This window comes from Melozone crissalis, unplaced genomic scaffold (genome assembly GCF_028551555.1).
Source record: "Melozone crissalis strain CALT ecotype California unplaced genomic scaffold, PUWL_Pcris_2 ptg000029l_1, whole genome shotgun sequence".
In the NCBI taxonomy this organism is placed as follows: Eukaryota; Metazoa; Chordata; class Aves; order Passeriformes; family Passerellidae; genus Melozone; species Melozone crissalis.
In genome coordinates, this window is record NW_026535807.1 from 12,152,224 (window position 1) to 12,171,101 (window position 18,878).

Genomic DNA, 18,878 nt, shown 5'->3' on the forward strand with positions numbered 1-18,878 from the left:
TGCTTGTATTAGAAAGAATGAGAAACAGAAGAAAAGTTTCTTCCAGCCTTTCCTCTTTCCCCTCTGTGTAGCCCCTAAACTGACTCATGCCTGGCTGCTCCATCACCAGACATACTCAAAGCCACGAGGACACGAGATGAAGGACAAGGCTCACAAAGCTGGAATTTTACCACTGTTGTTTGCACTTTGCAGAAAGAGATAGGAAGAGGAAGGCAGCAGCTGGGATTACTTATAGACTCCAGTGGGGAAGCATTGTAAAAAACAGGTAACTTAAAAATCTGCAATTCTTTTCATCCCAAAGACTGAAGGAAGACAGCACTGATATTACAGAGGACAGACAAGAGAGCTGAAGTCTAAATTTAGTTGTTTTAGGAGTGGCCCAAGTGTGAGAATCAACATGTTGAGGATAGGATGAATGATGGATCAGTTATGCAGAAGAGCTCACCTGGCATCTGACAACTGGTTTAGAGATATTCTGTATACCCATAACCTTTTCTGCCATGGATTTGTTCTTATTTCTTCAGTTTTGGCAAATACTTTCCTAAGAACAGTATTGTTTTTTCACCTTCTCAACCAGAAAAAATAAAGGGAAATTTAATTCCAACCTGAAGTATCATATTTTCTAATGGTAATATATATACATTAAAAACGAAAGGAAGTTACTACTCAGCATTTGACAAAAACACAACACAGAAAGGAACTCCCTGCTACAGAGCCTTTAGGCCTCTAGAGGATCAGCTATTTGAAACAAGGAACACCCTACTTTGATGCTGGGGCTCACTGTGCTTTTTTGCTGCCTATTCCATTTCACTATTCCTGTTCAATTACATTACTGCCCTAATGGTGGCAAGAGCATCATGTTTTAAGTGAGTGTTACCACCAACATTTTCAGAAACACGTAGGTTCAGCAACCTTAGATTTTCTAAAATTCATTTTCACTGCACAGTGTAAGCTGACAAGATTTCATTCTGTGCTATTTGCTTTAGTTGTTCTGTCAAAGGTACTAGAAAGCATAGAGGAACACAAATGGATAGTGAAAAAAGTACCTTTTGAATTAGAACAAAATCCTGTAAAAGAGTAGAACTGAAACTGAAAAGCAAGACTTCCCTCTGAATTGCAGCTCGGAGTTTTGCAGCAAGTAACAAAGACTCTATATTCCACCACAGTTTTCAAAATGCAATTTCTCATTAGCATTGTGGGAAGATGCAAGTCATGCAGGCTTCCTGCTATGGGGCATCTTTAACAGTTCTACCCAAGCAGAAAAAACCTGTTAACACCTTTATAAAGAACAGTCATCCATGTCTATTCTCCAGAATCTAAAGCTCTAATACTTGAAAAAAAAACTAAACAACTCAAGTTATTTAAATGATAATGTTCTCAAAACTTCTAAGTCTGGCTTCATACACTGCTAGCATGTTAAACAAGTATGTAAATTATCATAATTCAGACATTTAAATGATAATACCCTTACTCTGCCTCAAGTGCAGACAGGTATCTATGTGTTTTACACATAGATACAAGCCACATTTAACTGAATTCACCACTTGTGATTATATAAAATAAATATACAAGACATTCCTGTCATCATAATCCTTCTTCAAGCAAGGTCACAGAGCTCTTTCCAAAGGCTTGTTTATCAAAGCAGATAAACTTTCTCCTCCCTCTTTTAAGATGCCAGCAAACAATGCTCATACTTCAAAGGCTGCATTAGAAAGGCTGGTACAGCTCTTACTATTTCAAATGCTCAGAAATACAATGCATGAGGGAAATAAGGAGTTCACCCCCACCCAAGTCTACACAGCATATGGACAAGTCCAAAGAACCCTGCTAAGATGGCCCTCAGACCTGCCCATGGACACAACTGATAAAAGGGCACTCCTGTTTGAGCAAATGTAGTGCACCTAACACCTCTGTGATTTTGTAGTCATTTATTGCTGGTGTGCTTTTCTTCCACTGAAATGGGACACTTCACCAAGAATTATTAAAAGCACTGACAGAAAATCTTCTGCTTTGGAATATATTAATAATAACTACTACTATTACTACTGTGCTAGTAGTTAATGAGCAAAATGAAGTTAAAAAACACCAAGAAAGGAACAATGATGGGGGAAAAAACCCAAACAAGTGGAAGATGCCCCATCCCTGGAACGGTTCAAGGCCAGGCTGGCTGGCACTCTGAGCAGCCTGGTCTAGTGAGAGGTGTCCCTGCCCATGGCAAGGGTGTTGGCATTAGATGATCTTTAAGGTCCCTCCGAACCCAAACCATTCTGTGACTCTGCTCAGCAGCAGGCTGGTCCTGTCCATTCACTGTATCATCTCCAGCTTTATGGAAAGGAAACACCAGAGTAGGAGTTATATGGGTCAAAAAGAACAAAAAAGACTGAATTGACCCATTTTTCATATTTGATTCAGTATACTCAGTAAAGTCCTTTTTCATGTCCTAGCAATTATACTGTCACTGCTAATATTAAAAAAAAAAAAAGTTGGCCCCTTCCTGTGTTCCAAAATATTTCTTTTTCTTGTGACTTTTTTACCACATTTCTTGTAAATTCAAGCAGAACTTTCCAAAAGTCATAACTTGTTTTCAGATAGAAGAGACTATACCTAGAAAGCTGATTTATCTCTTTTCTTCTTTTCTATGCCACCACTATCACACCATTAAATAAAAATATTAAACATAACTTTATATATTAAATATAACCAGTTTTGAAATAAAAATGCATGTTGACTATGTCTGTAAACACAATTAAACTTCAAGGTTAAAACATTTTCTGTCCATATATGATCACAAATTCACATTTTAAAATCCTGCTACTACAACTGTCCCATGAAAAAGAATACTTGGGGCACCCCAGCATGAGTGTAGCAGTTGAAAAAAACTGCCTCTTCCAAATGTCTACAAGTATAACCAAGCACTCATTATTTCTTCAATCCTTCTACTGTCTGAAAAGTTTTGGTCTGAACAAGACAGAATAGTCTCCACTGAGCTTTGCTCACCTGTATAATAACTGCCTGAAGCAATATTGAAAGCAGAATGGTATAAAAACCATTCTAGATTCGAGGCATAGCACCAGCAAGCAGATCCAGCCACTGAAATCATGTTGCAAGATTACAGGTACTCCAACATTAGACTCAAAACTACATCTTCATAAAAGGCTTTAAAGGATAGTACAAAGCAATTATTTACATAACACCAATCATAAACCAAAATGCATACAGCAAGTATAAACCATAACACACATCAAAGAGATTACAAGTTACAGATCCCAAAATAAAGAGTAATAGTCATGAAGATCCTTTAGTATTAGCGTATAAAACTCAGATCATCATCTAAAATTTATCCAACAACATTTATCCTGGGAAGGCTCAACATTAAGCTGCATGGGTAAAGAAGGAAGGAAAATGAGCACACTTACATTTGATAACCAGAGGAGAGCAAAAAACCCCCTCTTACCTGCACATCTGCATACAAAATTATTCAATTGCAGGCACATTCACACTGACCTGTGAAGCAGGCAAAATCCCAGGACAGGGTGACCTAAGGAGCCCCCAGGAATGCAGTCTGGATGTCCCAGAGTGGCTCAGAGAAAGGACAGCAGTGCTTTGCTAACCTAACCCTTCCCAAGCCCACTTCTGGAACATGGGGTCAGGGAAGGTCAATCTGCAGCTAAAATGCAGATCTGCATTCAATTGATCAGGAAGCAATATGCTGCCACAGGATGGATGTACAATCTGTGCTGGTCTCAGGCAGGGAGGCAGCATGTGCACAGAGATTCAGGATCAAAACATGCACTTTGAAAGGAAGGTTGTCCTTGTGTGTGATGCAATGCATTTGTTGAAGTACAAAAACTCCAGAAACATTTTCTTCTCTGTTTATGTACAAGTTAGAAGTTATCTAAACACAGCACACACACTTTTAACTTTCTAATTAAGAGTCATTCATAAATGCAACCAAAGATCAGAATGACGCCATGGGTAAAGAGCATTCAAATAGACTCAGAACATCCACATGCCTTTCTGTGTTATAGGTAACATATTATTAATATAAATAGCAGCCTATCACTTATTCCCTTAATTACATAGGAAGGGCTCTGTTCATAGACCAAATCACTGGCCTTCACTGGCACTGACAATATTTATATTTACCTGCCAAAGCTCTGCTTAAGTAGCACAAGCAGCAGCTTTACCTAACATCAAATAGCTACGAAGACTGCAAAAACAAATATACCCTTTCCATGACAAATTGTATTCCTGGCTCTCTCTTACAACTGCTGGAATATGCAGTCTACAAAAGGCCCTTAAAGAGGAAGACCAAAAAAAAATTTCCCTTTGAGTTGCTAAAAAGGAAGTAGTGGTTGACAGCTATAAGTGAAAGTGTTGTATTATTTCCACCCTCATGGAATTAGGAACATCCTTATGTCATTCATTTAGTGCTTCTTTTCCTCCAAAAATGCATTTAAAATTTACCTGACACATTTTGGTACTAATTTTAAGTTACACTACACAAGAAGTACTCCAGGTAAGCATAATACTAAATTTAAACTATGCATACATACACTGGAAGTTACAAACATAACTTAAGATAACAGCAACACAGGCTAATCTACCAGCTAATATGCCTGCCACTGACCTCAGAAGCTTATTTCCTAGTAGGGATTAATTCTGTACACAAAATTCTCTACAAAGTCCACAAGCAACCTCAATTCACTAGACCTGCTGTGGAGCAGCAGATTGCTCAGTCCAGTCTCTTGAGGTACACACCAACCTCAGTTATCCTCTGCCAGTTCATCCATGCCATAGGATTTGCTGCCCTTGTTCACAGTATTGTAACCTCACTCAACGTAGATACCACCCTATTTAATCACCTAAAGTTCTGGAATCCACAGAAGCAAAAGGAACTTCATCAAACTTATTCTTTGTCCCTTAAAAGTATGTGTTAATATTGACATAACCTTAAAAATTCCTCTGGCATCCAGCAAGAGGAATCCCTGCAATAATAAGAACACAACAAGGAGTTACCTACAGAGATCACAGACCTGCAAAAATAACCTGGCTGCAGAATGGATTCTTCGACAAACAGATATAAAAAACAAAGCTTATTTTTTAAATAACAGACTTCAAAACATGAAGAGTTACAAATAATTCATTATCCTGAAAGCTTTCAGATTCTTCAAGCCCCTGGAAACAGTGGGCAAAAGTGCAAAACCCAGCAATGGCAGAATAAAATCACAAGTAATACTACAGAAACTGATTTGCAATTCTATTGTCCCTAAGTTCTGACTTAACTATCACAGCTAACTATGAAAGAAGGAGAGAATGACAGCTAATTGTGCCACGAGTTACTGGGAAAGGTCACCAGGATATGAAAAGGCAAAAAGGTAGGCAGGCTAAATGCTCAGCTTTGCAGAAGCAAGAGATCTGGCTTCTAACCTATATAATTAAGCATTACACTTCAATAAAACCAATTTAAAAAAAACAAACAAACCAAAAACCAGAAAGCAAGGCATAATCATCAAACTCTGCTGGGATGGAGTTAAACAAACAAATCGCTCACAGAACATTGATACTATGGCAAAGACTGAGTTTTAAACAAATCAAGGTTTAAACTTCTGCTCACTCCACTTCCAAAAAAGGGCCAACTCTGGAAAAGTTCCATTTGAGACCAAAAACTTCCGCATCAGATAAGACTAATGACATATGCAGATAGCAGCAGCCAGTACCAAATGTCTGCAAAAGAACTTGCTGTACAAATATCTATCTGGCCCATTAAAGAGCTTTTCATTCTGGATTTGAAACATAACATTTCTATTCCTTCCTTTAAAAAGAGTATTACTCAATATGTGGTTACATGCAGCCATAACTTTTCCATCCTAAGCTCTTGCATTTACTTTATTTTTATGGAAGAAATACTACAAGTGTAATTATGAGAACATGCAGCAGTAATAAGTTAATTCTTAGGTTTCTATCAATACTATCTTAACACAAGAGCAAAAGATCCCCCTTCTGTTCTAATATATGTTTTATACATATATGAGACATTGTATGCTTTCTGTATTGAACACCTCCTGTGTTTTATTTATCAATGAAAATAAATATTTTCAACACATTTGAATTATCATATGAAAACTAAAACTAAAGATATTCCTAGTGGGGAAGAACTCACTTTAACATAGCACAATGCTGTCACTATTTTTTGTATTTATTTAAAAGTTCTCAGATTTTACACTATTAGGACATTTGCAATTGAGCCCATCTAACTGTCAATTCTTTCCAATGGTTGGTTAATGTTTTATAACATAAAAGTTCTATGAATAGCATACATTTCTCTTCACTACACAGTTCAGCTATCAATACTGTAATGTTCCTTAGCTCTGCAAAGTTCTTATAAATTCCTCATGCCCTAAACTACCCTTGACTAATCCCTGAACTTTTAATGTTTATTTTTTACAAAAGTAAAGAAAGGGGAAAAAAGGTCAAACTCCTGCTAGCATTTTCTGTGTTTTTCCACTCAACTACAGTGCAACTACAGGATTTTGGACATTCTATTATAAGCCTGCTGGAAGTTCATCATTTATTTATACTTTCTCAAGACTGAAATAAACTCTAAGGCATTGCTCAATCACACACAAGTCTGGTACAACACAACAGGAAAATTGTATCCAATTAATTGTCTGGCTCCAGCACAATGATTTTCCTTTTCAAGGAGGAAACTGTTCTGGGTCTCTGGCAGAAAGATGTCTTTTTGCTAGATGGGTATAGTCCAACCCATCTCTCTGCCTGATGTTCCCACTCCTAGAGCAGACTGAAAAAACACTTGTCTATATTCAACAAAAATGTGACAATGCTGAGCCTTTTTCCAAAAATTCTGTCACAAGCAGAAATGTTTCTGGAAAGACAGACAAGTTGGGAAAATTAATGCATGGTCACAGCAAGATCTAACAAAATTCAGAGCTCTTGGATAATCCAAACTCTCTGCAAGTGAACATTAACAGGAAGCAAGTATTGATGTGATTCAGAAGAAAATCTAGAGACAACAAATAGCCATATAATTTAGTAGCAATAGAGTGTAAAATTGGTAGCTGCAGGAATGGAGACAGAATTCTTGCTTCCTTTTCACTGTCCTGGTTCCAAAAATACTTATCATTTTCACTTTATGCTATCTATTAAAAGAAATGACAAAATCCGAAATGCAACAAAACAGCCGATTATGTATCAACACATTTCACAGAATTCTAGCTAGATCAGACTTAAATCAACACAACCAAAGTAGCACAGTGACACAGACACTCCTCACCCACATGGCCCTGCACAGCATACATAAATTCAACTACTTTCATTAGATAAATAAGCAAATGAGGCTGTCACATTAAGAAAAATGAAAAGATAAAGCCAAATCACAGTATTTCTCCAGTGCCATGTAAATACACCTGCAAAGGATCACTGGATTGTCCAACTAACATATAAAAAAGTAAAAATCAAGAACAACTTTATATAATAAAAATGTAGGGAAGCAAGGTTTTGCATTTATAAGCCTGGGACCAGGAGCAAACCCAAACCACCCCATAAGAGATCTAAGGAAAACATATTTACTGGCCTTCATTCCAGCTAAGTAACCTGATTCATTTGAGGTTTGTAAAAATTCATCGCAAATACAAAAGGGATTTTTGTTTGTTTTTAAAGCCTAATCAATGTGTTGGTGTTTCTGGCTCAGGATAGATGCAGCATGACTGCAATGGATCAGCTCCAAGAATTACAGTATTAACTCTGCAGCAGTGGCTCTAGATGGTATCTCTGCAGGGAAATCCTTGTCAGCACTGCCTTACCTCTACTATAAATGGCTGCCTGTACTTCTACACCAGCTCCTAAAACCATGGGGCTGAACTTGGTCAAAAGCAAGAGCTCCCTACCCCATACTATTCTCATGATCATATCAGTATAAAATTGGATGGTTCATTCAGGGTGAAAAGCACTTACATAAAAATATTACCAGGTGTATGTGAGGGCTGCCTGCCATCACCCTCTTAGCAGAAGCACCTAAGCACTGGAGTTTCACCTTAGTGCATTACAGCAAATCCCAGCTCAGTCCCCCAGGGCTGTTGGAACAAATATTCAATGTTTTGAAGACACTGTCTCCACTGCAGACTGTAAGCATACAGCAACATCAGGAGTACTGAAAAATAAAACATCTGTTCATCTCTCGGACAACAATCCTAACAGAAAGTCAGAAAGATATAATAGAGGAAAAAACAAATAACAGACATGATATCTATCAAAATAAGTGCTATTGATAGATGGGAAACTAAACACACTTTACACAGATCAGCACTAAACAGGCCAGAGTATCAGACAGGATTCTCTACTGGAAGCAGCAGGAAACAAACCTTCTGACCAAAACCCTGCAATTCCAAATAACATTTTTCATATCCCACTTCGTTTTTTAAGACAAATTTACTAAAATACTTCTGAACAAACAGAACATCCAAAGGAAATGTTCTGTGCTTTCCTGAATCATGCCAAGTTCTCAATACCCACAAAACATTTTATGTAATGTTAAGTGAGTAACACATTTCCTCTTTACTAATTTTGTTTGCTTTCTTTCATATCAATTTACTTGAGTCCCTAGTACAATACAGCAAAAAAAGACTATCTCATCTCAGCTCCTGTTAGTCAATGTATTTCTTGCATTAGTGGTCCAAAATGAAATGCAGAATGCTAGACAGGGTCTAATAAGCTGCAAGGGGTTCTTCCTTTGCCAGGGCAGCCCCGTGTTTGTGCTGAGGCTCCTGCCCGCTCACTCAGCACAGCAGGTCCGTGCTGGGGGCAGCCCCACCACAGCAACACTGCCAGGCTTGGTGCCACCCCAAACACACCAGGGGAAACTGCACTGTGTCCTTCAGATCTCCTTCAACTGGCTGTGCCTTTGGGCTGGCTGGTTTGAGTTGTTGGGGTTGGGTATGATTGGTTGGGTTTGGGTTTTCTTCTTAGATTTTTTTTTTTTGGGGGGGGAATCTGTTTAGTGTTTGCTTTTTTAAAGTATTTTGCAGTATTTTTATCTCACGTATTTTAAGTCTAGAAGCCATAACGCACAGCTCTAACAAATTTCATTTACTATTATGGGGACTATGGATTTCAATAAACTCATCAGCATTTCCATCATCAAGATATGAACATGCTCAATTCAATTGACATCCACTCTGAATTAAATTAAAACAATAGCATTAGCTTCCATTAACACATCAACTTGTGCCTACACTTTTTTCAGGTATTAAAAATGACCAGTTCTTTGGGGTGCTTTTTATCTAAGAAAATACTTTATTTTTCACAGTTTCTCAGAGCCTTTGGTAAACTGTGGCAATGAATTCCCTGTAAGAGGTGCTCATAATAGCAACTCACAACAACATCAGGGACTGAATAATTCCAGATTTTGAAAGCCTGAATATCTGTTTGGAAGCTTCAGGTTTCTACTAAAAGCTTCTACATCTGTCAGAAGCATTTCAGCCTGGAAGTCACATACAAATTCTCAAAGGTCTTCCACTTGCTTATTTTTAGAAATGAAAACAAAACCGAAATAAACAAGTTTAAGATTATTTCAGTTACACTATTTTAAAGGGTTTCTTCTCATATGCAGTGATTTGAGCTGAACACATTTAGATTTTCTGAAGTATAGCCCACTTTTTCTTTTGCTTTGATTCACACTTTTTGGAACACTCCATGCTTAGCACAGCATCTACTTCCTACGTATCTAGTGAGTCACTTTTTCAGGCACCTCTAAAAAAACCCAGATTCATTAACTTGCAATTACTAAAAAAAAATAAAACCAAAATGAATTCCAATTATAATATTCTAATGTTATCACTTCATGAAAAATCCACTAGTTAACTAGGAGTTATTATGCTGTATCTACAAACACAGGAAAGAAGAGGCATTGCACCAGTTATCTTCAAAAATATTACTATGTACAGAAAAAGTCTAAGTACAGATAATCCCACCACCACCTCCTTCCACCTTTATCATACACATATTTAGGCTCACATACTATGTTTAAAATATTTTAAAAAGCACATGCAGATTTAAGTACCTTCTTTTAACTGCTACGTATTGGTGATCTTGAAAACTCATTCTATTTTCAACCTTAATAATGCTGTTGTTACATACACATTATCTCCCTGGGCAAATAACTTTTTCCATGCATAATTAAAGTGCCTTAATACAAAATAAACATCCACAACTTTCAACTGTAAGTAACATGTTATCTTCAGCTTGGTCTACTTATGCAACTTATTTCAGCTTATACCTTCCTCTGCCTTAGGAAAAAAATTCTGTACTGCTTTCCTTGACATAGCTTACTAATGCTCCCTCTCTTCAGGTTCTACTCCTATTTACAGATAATACTGACAAAATTGTTTATGGACTATGTAGTAAACACGATCACTCATGATTCACTAAACAAAAATAAACATGATTCACTAAACAAAACTCCAAGCCCTCATGGAAGAATAAAAAAAAAAAAAAAAAAAAAAAAAAGAGTAATGAAGTATAACTGAAAGGCAGCTCAAGAGGCAACAGAGGCTGGACTGAATGACTGGTAGTGCCTGAAACTGGTATTTCCAAAGTCCACAACTTATGAAACTGTAGTCCCAGATCATTAACAACCTATTTTGAAACAGCTGAGAGTTTTTCTCATTACTAAATGAACATTTGAAGGTCTTTTACCTTTCGAAAAATCCAGAATTGATGAATGTCCTATATGTAACATTCTAAGAAATGTTTACAAATACTCTAACAAAGAGAATTTGTGGGGGTTTAAATATAGGTCATTGATAGGATAATGACAATTTCCTAAATGAGATGTGCTTATTAGCAGTTATGTAAACAATGATAATAGATGTTGCTGCACGTAAATGTTCTGGCCTGTTTTTCTTTGCATTTTGAAAACACCACAGAATTTTTTAAAGTAGTTCTTGTGATTCAAGATAAAGCCTGTATTTATCAGTATTCTACCTGCCTTTTCACAACAGCATTTGATACCTATTATCTCTAATGGTGCATTTCCCCCATCCCACCATCTCACAAGTCACCATTCCAATACTCAACCAGATCAAAAACCAGTCCCTACGTCCAACAAAAAAGCACAAAATCTGAAATTCTCCTCACTGCTATACCTCTGCTTTAAACCTTTCACAACACCACATCTAACATGCAATAGGAGTGGATTCCAGGGCATGATCACAAACCCATTCTTTAGTTGTTTACTATGGCTACAGATTCCCACCTTGGCAATTTTCACCAGACCTCTGTCAAATCTTCAAATGACGTTATCTCAAAAACACTCAAATACAATCCTTTTAATTACTACTACTAAATTGCTATTTTTAAACAGATAAATGAGTAAGCATACAAATTTTTTACCTATATTAGAGAAGACAAAGCTAACTGAAATTTAGAAACAAACAAAAATCCTCATAGCTGATCATTTTTGAATCTTGTCTATCAGTTAGACTTGCTTAACACTCAGTGCTTTCTCAAATTAACCATCTTGAAATTGATAGATCATATTTATAACCATAACAGAGCACATGGGGGTCTTACAGTCTTAGCAAGTCATAAGAAATGTTGATAAAAAGCTATATGCATAATGCTTTCTAATTTAAAAACAGCACAATAAATTGGAACATTTTACTTTGTTGAATCAAACAAGAAAGGTTAAAGACTACACTGAAAGTATTTCTAGCACTTAAGTTTTCTAGAATCTAAGAACACACATCACATACACAATAGAGCCAAAGCAAGATGCTTAATGAAACGTTTAATACAGATAGCAGTTTGCACAATTACCTGCAGGTAACTTGAAAGCCATAATCCAGCCTTAAGAAATTAAATGCTTGTCTTGTCCCATCATGTCCAAGTATTGCATAATACAGGATAGTTAACAATGGAAGGTTTAAGAACTTTGACTGCGTTGTGCTGCTCCTCATGCTGTGTCATACTACTGAAAAAATCTGCATGAGTTACAGACCATATTATTCTTAAAATCCAGAGCTACACTGACTGCAATTCATAGAAGGACTTGGTGTAAAGCTAAAAACCAGCTGACTTAGAACACGTTAAGTTCTAGAGGGAAACACCAATATAGTTCGAAAAAGAATACAGTGCTGAGCAACTGCAGTCTGCCCTTTGTTAATTTTTCGCTGGATATTTAAAATTAACTTGACAGTCATTAAGTAAAACAACTTTACTTGTCCCAGTTCAATCCCTAGTGGACAAAAGATGCACTACAGGACCCCTCAATTTTGCTTAACAAGACTGCCAGACTTGAGAGAGGAACAGTTAAGAACACAGGATGTATTTTAAAACCATTTTCACTAACAATAAGACTATATAATGAATGCCACCCATTACACTCCTGTTGCCAGTAATAAACCTCCTATCAGAACCAAACAAAATAATCCACAAAATTTCAAAAGGACAAGTAGGAAAAGTGCTAAACAAGAACAGTATCTTTTTAAAATTCATTTTTCAACGCTCTTCACAATCAATTTTCACACACCAATAAAACAGTAATTTCTCTGCATTTGAAAAAAATACTATGACACCACTAAGACGATACAATGTGCTTTCACATTCGCACCTCGTCTCACCTCTAAATCACCTATTTCCAGTCATAAATAAGACACATGCAGGCCTTTCAACTAACCCTTTTCAACTGTTAGTTTCATATACTTTTCATAATAGTCAAGGTTTCTGCTTAGTAAGAAATTACCAACTTACCTGGAAAGTTAACATTTTAAAACAAATCTTACTCCTGTCCTATGCAACCACATTTTTGACAGCAAAACCAAAATGATCCACAACCTACAGGGACTTGCTGAAACAAATGTGCAGTCTCAGTGTTTTTACATGGACATCTTACCTTGCCTGTCTTGTGATCAAACCAGACCAGAGCATGGTTCCTGGAGAGCACCTTGCAGTCAAAGGTGGCATTGTTCTGGGCTGGCCGGCAGCGAGCCACCGAGCGGCCGATCTTGACAGGCTCGTCCAGGTAGACATGACGCTCCTGAAACGGGTGGGAGTTCGGGCGGCAAGTGAAGATGGCCAAGGCTGAAGGCATCGAGGACAGATTGTGGTTGCCACACCAACCAGAGATGAAGAGAGCCTCTTCTGATGCAGACTGTCCTCCGCAATTTTAAAAACACCTCCACAGCAACTTTATATTAAAGCAGGACAAATATTATCATATGAGAGGCCTAACAACTCATTGTTTCAGTGTGTAAACTAATTCTGGCAATAATCCAGTGAAAAAGTCCCATTATGTCTTTTAATAATATCAGCAGTGGCCCAAAAAAAGTCTAAAACGTACAACTTTCAATCCATCCTCGTCTGGAAGAATAGGAAAAAGCATCTGATTCCTTCAGAGAGAAGCAAAGGCCCCGTGAAAGAAGGATACAATGTCTTAAATCCAAGTAAATGAGTCATACAAGTACTTTTGTTTGTAACCTCAACTGCCTTCTTCCCCCCTCCTTCCGTAAACAACACTGACCAAAAGTCTGACCAATGCAACATGGAAGCAAGGAAAGGTTTAGGGAAGGGGGATGAAGGAGAAAGATTAGCGTCCTCTCACACACGGCACAGATCAGGAACTGGAAGGCGAATACAAAGCCCTCGTTTCACAACAGGGACCTAATGGTTCACTCAGCAATCCGCATTTCATCATCTTCGTGTGATAAACCCCAGCAGAATAGGTGGTCCTCGACACAGGATGGAGTGCGAGAGCTACACTGTTTTTCTCCCTTACACCAGATAAAGCTGAACTGCTCTACAGCTTCTGGGAGCCGCTCAGATAAGGAACTTGATAAGGCATGGAGAGGCTCCCAACTCGCCTTCTCCCGGGGACAAACCGACGCGTGGGAAGGGTTCTCGGGGCCGGCCTGCGAGGTGCCCTGACAGGTCGCTCCCCGGCGGCGGCTCCGGCCGGTGGTGGGGTCGTTGTGCGTCCCTCGGCGGCGGCTCCGCAGGGCCGGGCAGCGGGGGCTGCCCCGGGAAGTGCTCGCCCGGAGCCCCCGGCGCGGGGCGCGGCGGCGGCGGCTCCGCTCAGCCCCTCCGCAGGTGACTGCGCATGAGGCGGGCTCGCTGCGCACCCCCGCGCTCTCCGCCCGCCTAGTGCGGCTCCGCTGCCCCGGCGGCGGGAGAGGCCTGGCTGCCGGGCCCGGGCGCTCCCCCTCGGTCGCTCTGCCGCTCAGGAGGCCACCGGCCGCGGGAAGTTTCCTCCAACCTGCGGGGCCCAAAACAAACCGGGTCAGGCGCCTCCCTCGGCGCGTCCCCTCGCGTCTCCTCGGCCCCGCGGGCGGCACGGGACGCGCCCCGCTCCCCCCTTACCTTGCGCGCAGCCGCCGCCATAGCGCCTGGAGCCCTTCCCGGTGTGGCCGCGGCGGCGGGGCCGGGGCGGGGCGGGGCCGGGGGCGGGCAGCGTGCGCACCGGCTGCAGTCGCGCATGCGCCTTGCGCCCGGTGAGGCTGCGGCACGGGCGGGTCACGCCCCGCTCCGGGCGCGCGGGAGGGGGCGGCGGGCTAGGCCGGGAGGGGAGAGGGGACAGGGGTGAGGGGACAGGGGACAGGGTCGGTGTTCACCCGGAGGAGCACGGCTGGGACGTGCTAGCAAGGGGCAGGTCGCTGAGGTGAGTGAGCCCCGGCCCCGCGCCGTCGCTTTGCCCTCGCTGTTCTCAGCTCTGGGAGGGAGGGGGCGAGCGGGGCCCGTCAGCCCTTATACATAATGGGGAGGGAATGGCCCGAAGTTGTGTCAGGGGAGGGTTATGTTGGATTTTAGGAGAAGGCTTTTCACGCACAGCGTGGTCGAGCACTGAAATAGGCTCCCCAGAGAAGCGGTCATGGCCCCAAGACTGCCAGTTCAGAAACCTTTTGGATAGCGCTCTCAGGCACACGGTGGGGTTCTTGGGGCACCCTGTGCAGGGCCAGGAGTTGGACTCGATGATCTGATTCCAACTCAGAATATTTTGTGATTCTGTGAAAGGGTGGAGCTCAGAGGAGGAGCTGGGGTGACACGTTCTCAGCAGAGCTTGCATGTGAAACTGCAGGAGTCTCCTGAACACGCTGCTTTCCCTGTGCGTGTCTGATCGTTTCATGATCCAAGTTCAATACCGCGGTGTGGTGTGATGTGTCCTGGGGCCGGAGCAATGCTGGCCGTGTTTGCCATGTCTTGTTGCAGGTTGGCAGCTGGAGCAGGGGGACTCGGAGCAGTGGCTGCAGGGACAGGGCTGAGGTGGGGACACTGGCGCTGTGTCTTCCTTCAGTACGCCATGGAGCATCACCCAAGGTCATATTTATGCCTTTTTGCTAGAAACCAAGGAAAGGTCACTTGCCAAGGTCATCTGGTGTTGAACGAGTCTCTCCAGTCCAAATACATTTTTAATTCCGTCATTCCCCATAAAGCAAACAAGTGGGAATTGTTGATGTAAGATAGGTGTTGGGGTCATGCCAGCACTATAATTACCCAGTGACAGGGTGTTAGGATTAGGGATATGGGAGATGGCAGAAAGAGCTGGCAGCCGTGGAGGACAGGAGTGCAGCTGGGCCAGGCACTTCAGCAGTGGTTGAGGGGAAAAGCAGAGATCGAGGTAAGGCAGTGCAGTGTATGACACAAAGCATGATTGGTATGTTCTTAGTTGTAGCACAGTAAAATCTCAGGGCTGTCTTAATTTTTTTTTCTTTCTTTTTGACTGCACTGTGATTTGGGGAATGGAGGTTGATTCGTAACAGACTAGTTTTTTTCCAATAATCCAGTGAGAAAATGACAGCAAAACTAGGCTGTGTAGCATCTGTGTTTGAAACAGAAATGAAATCCAAGATTAAAGTCTGATTTTGTGAAGACAAAAACAAACAACTGATAGGTGGAATGTTTAGAAGTGTTTATCCGTAGTTCTAATTCTCCTGACAGGGAAAAAAAAATCTGGCACGTCACTTCATGGCTTTCATCAGCTTATGAGATTGTACTACTCTGATAAATATAATCATAATTTGCTCTTACTAATTATTTTAATGAGTGGAAATTCTGTGTGGCTGTTGCTTACGGCACACAAGGTGCCATAACTAATCAAAGGGAGAAGGAAAGGTATAAAAAGAAGATGGAGAAAGTGAGCATAAATTTAGGTCCATTAGGAGTTACATTTGAGGGAATGAGTTGCAAAAGTAGAAATAATTGAGAGCACTTTGGAATTGCAAAGTGTAAAAAGTGGGGACAAAGGGTACTACAGGTGTTGGAATGAAAATAATGTTTCTGAGAACACTTTTTATATTTTGTGTGCATGTTTAATGCAGAAAGGAGACTGGAAGTAAAATAAGAGATGAAAAAGATCCATTACCATCTATGGGGCCTAAGAGAATCAGGTAAAATAATAAACTGAGCAGTGGATACATTTCTCTGATGTTCTAAGTATTTATAATAACATAATAATATAATATAACTGTGTCATTTAAACTGTAAGCCACTGGCATATTTTGTTTTCCTGAACCCTTCTTCATCCCCTGGAGAAATCCCACTGGGCCAGGCTCATGCAATGCTATGAGAAAAGCAGCTGGCAATGGTAGGTGCCTTTCTAGTTCTCTCTGGCACTGCCAGATGGCTCATGCAACAGCTGAGCTGTACCCACTGCTCATCCAGGACATTCATCTGACCCTTCCTTCTCTGCATGAGTGCCAGCTCTCAGTGGAGCTGCGTGGGTGTAGTTATCCCTCAGGCTTTTCAGCTCCTATTTCAAATTGCCTGATGAGTTCAGAAGTTATCTGGACAGAGTCAAAGGCTAAGATGAAACTACAGAAAGCAGTTGCATTCTCAAATGAGGATACAATTATTGTATGGGTATTTTTTGAGGTGTCTGCTGCTTACCAGAAAGTGTCCATCCCAGAAGTGTGGAAAGCAGCAGGTGGGTGAGGAGTTGGTGTGAAGTGCTTGGCTGCTGTGCTCGGAGGAGGAGGAGAAAAGGGAGGAGGAGGAGGGAAGTGTCAGCTCCTGCTTCGTTTCTGCGAACGCTGTCACACAGCGAAGGAGGCGAGCACCTCGCAGCCATGTTAGGTAAGGGCAGCAAGAGCCAACTGTGTCCCTCCTTTTTCTGGGCAGGAAGTCCTTGAAAATGTTATGCTAGCCATCATAGCTGAGGGCAGAAAGAGCCCGCTCCAAAGCCATCTTGGATAAGGGAAAGGGAGGGGGACTGGCACTGTCACATTTATCCCCTAAAGAGCTGGTGTCTGTTTCAGGAGGATGAAATGCAGCTGAGATAGTTCATGTGCATACCTGAAAAACATCGAGATTTTGTCTTCTAAAACATTCTGAACCAAGCTGTCAAAAAGTAAGGAATTGTTTCAGAGAAGTTTTCTCCAGTGTTAAAAAAAATTGGTTCTAATTATCACCCCAGATTTAGTGAAGAGGTTACATATATTTAATTAATGCTATTATTGTTCTTTAATTCCAGACTTATTTTCTGTTTGTGATCTTTTAACTCTCTGACCGGTTATGTAAAGAACAATTGCATTATCTTTTGGCATTAATTTTGAAAGAATAAGCAATTCTACCAGTTTAATCCTCTCTTGTTAGGTAGGTTCTCCATTTGTTCAATTTTCTTTCAGATCCTTCCCTGCTCCTATTTCCGGTTTGCGTTAAAAAAAGGATACTTGTATCCAGTATACAAATGAGTGTCTTACCAACATAACATTTACATTAATGTAATATATGTAGTGAGCATATACTGAATATACTATTCAATTTAGATTATGTAATAAAAATGAATGATTTATACAATTATTTAAAATCTATTATTTTTATGTGCTATATATCCTATTTATATATTTATGTATGAATGTATATATAATAAATATATATAATTAATATATGTTTATCCTGTTTATATATACAATGTGCATTTCACAGTATGTTGATAATACATGTATTTGGTATATATACATAAGTACAATGTAACATGCATAACATTAATAATGTTTTGCTAATATATAGCTAATTTCATATGCAGTGTTTTTTTCATTTCAAATTAAATCAGGCAAGTTGAAATATCTGGCATTTTCACTGCTTTATCATTATAGCAGACCACAGTCATCATGTGACCAGCTCTTATTTGCTTTTCTATTAATATATCAATTTAACAGTCAATATTAATATTGACTTTTTGAAATGTTTGATGTTTTCTGTGGCTGTTTGAAAAATGGAAAAGATGCTTTAAAAATAATTACGACTTTTTTGTGTGTGTGTGTGTTTATTTGTTTTAACTGAATGTATTTATTAGACCAAATATAATTTTCAAATACAAATAAAATACTGCTTTAAACTGGAATCTCGAGGCGGGGATGGAGTGGAAGATGAGATGAGCAGATGATGTTTATGCAGCTCTTTGGTGTTTCTCAGTGGATGTGAGCAGTCTGCACAGTCACTCCCTGCTGAAGCTGGTGGAGCCTGGCCAGCCAGCAGCCAACACAGCATTTGCTGCTACCTGATAGAAACCATCCTGCTGAGAGATCACAGCTGTAGGAGCAAGATAGAGCTTGGGAGAAAGTAAGGCAGGCTCAAACACTGAGCAGTTGTGGATCTTTAGAGCCCAGCTGTCCCACATAGGCCTTTTTTCATTTTTATTCCAGCAACTGACATGAAGGGCATGCTTTTTCTAGCAGTGTCTCTTGTCCAAACCCTTCCAGATATTAACAGATGGCTGTATTTCTGCAAAACAAGGCAGAGTTCCTGGAGATTTGTTAAGGGCATATTCCATTAGCAGAGCCCTAGTGTTTTATGAGGCTTTATTGCAAGTTGTAGCAAAATGCTCTCAGTTGGTCCCCAACGCTGAAATCTGCTTTTTGTCCTGCATT

The 18,878-nt window shown here is 40.2% G+C and overlaps 1 protein-coding gene across 22 annotated transcripts in view; it reads right to left on the reverse strand.

Annotated features, from left to right (window-relative positions):
- Positions 1–14,047, reverse strand: part of SLMAP (sarcolemma associated protein) — an 86,691-nt gene extending 72,644 nt beyond the window's left edge. For 8 of the 22 annotated variants that reach the window (XM_054281251.1, XM_054281249.1, XM_054281238.1 and 5 more), the window contains exon 1: positions 12,911–14,045. In XM_054281251.1, the coding sequence (XP_054137226.1) occupies positions 12,911–13,108 (198 nt within the window). In that variant the 5' untranslated portion in view covers positions 13,109–14,045. Of the gene's footprint in view, positions 1–12,910 lie in introns of all 22 variants that reach the window. The other 14 variants (XM_054281244.1, XM_054281233.1, XM_054281239.1 and 11 more) reach the window with 3 other exon arrangements.
- Positions 14,048–18,878: the final 4,831 nt, after the last annotated feature.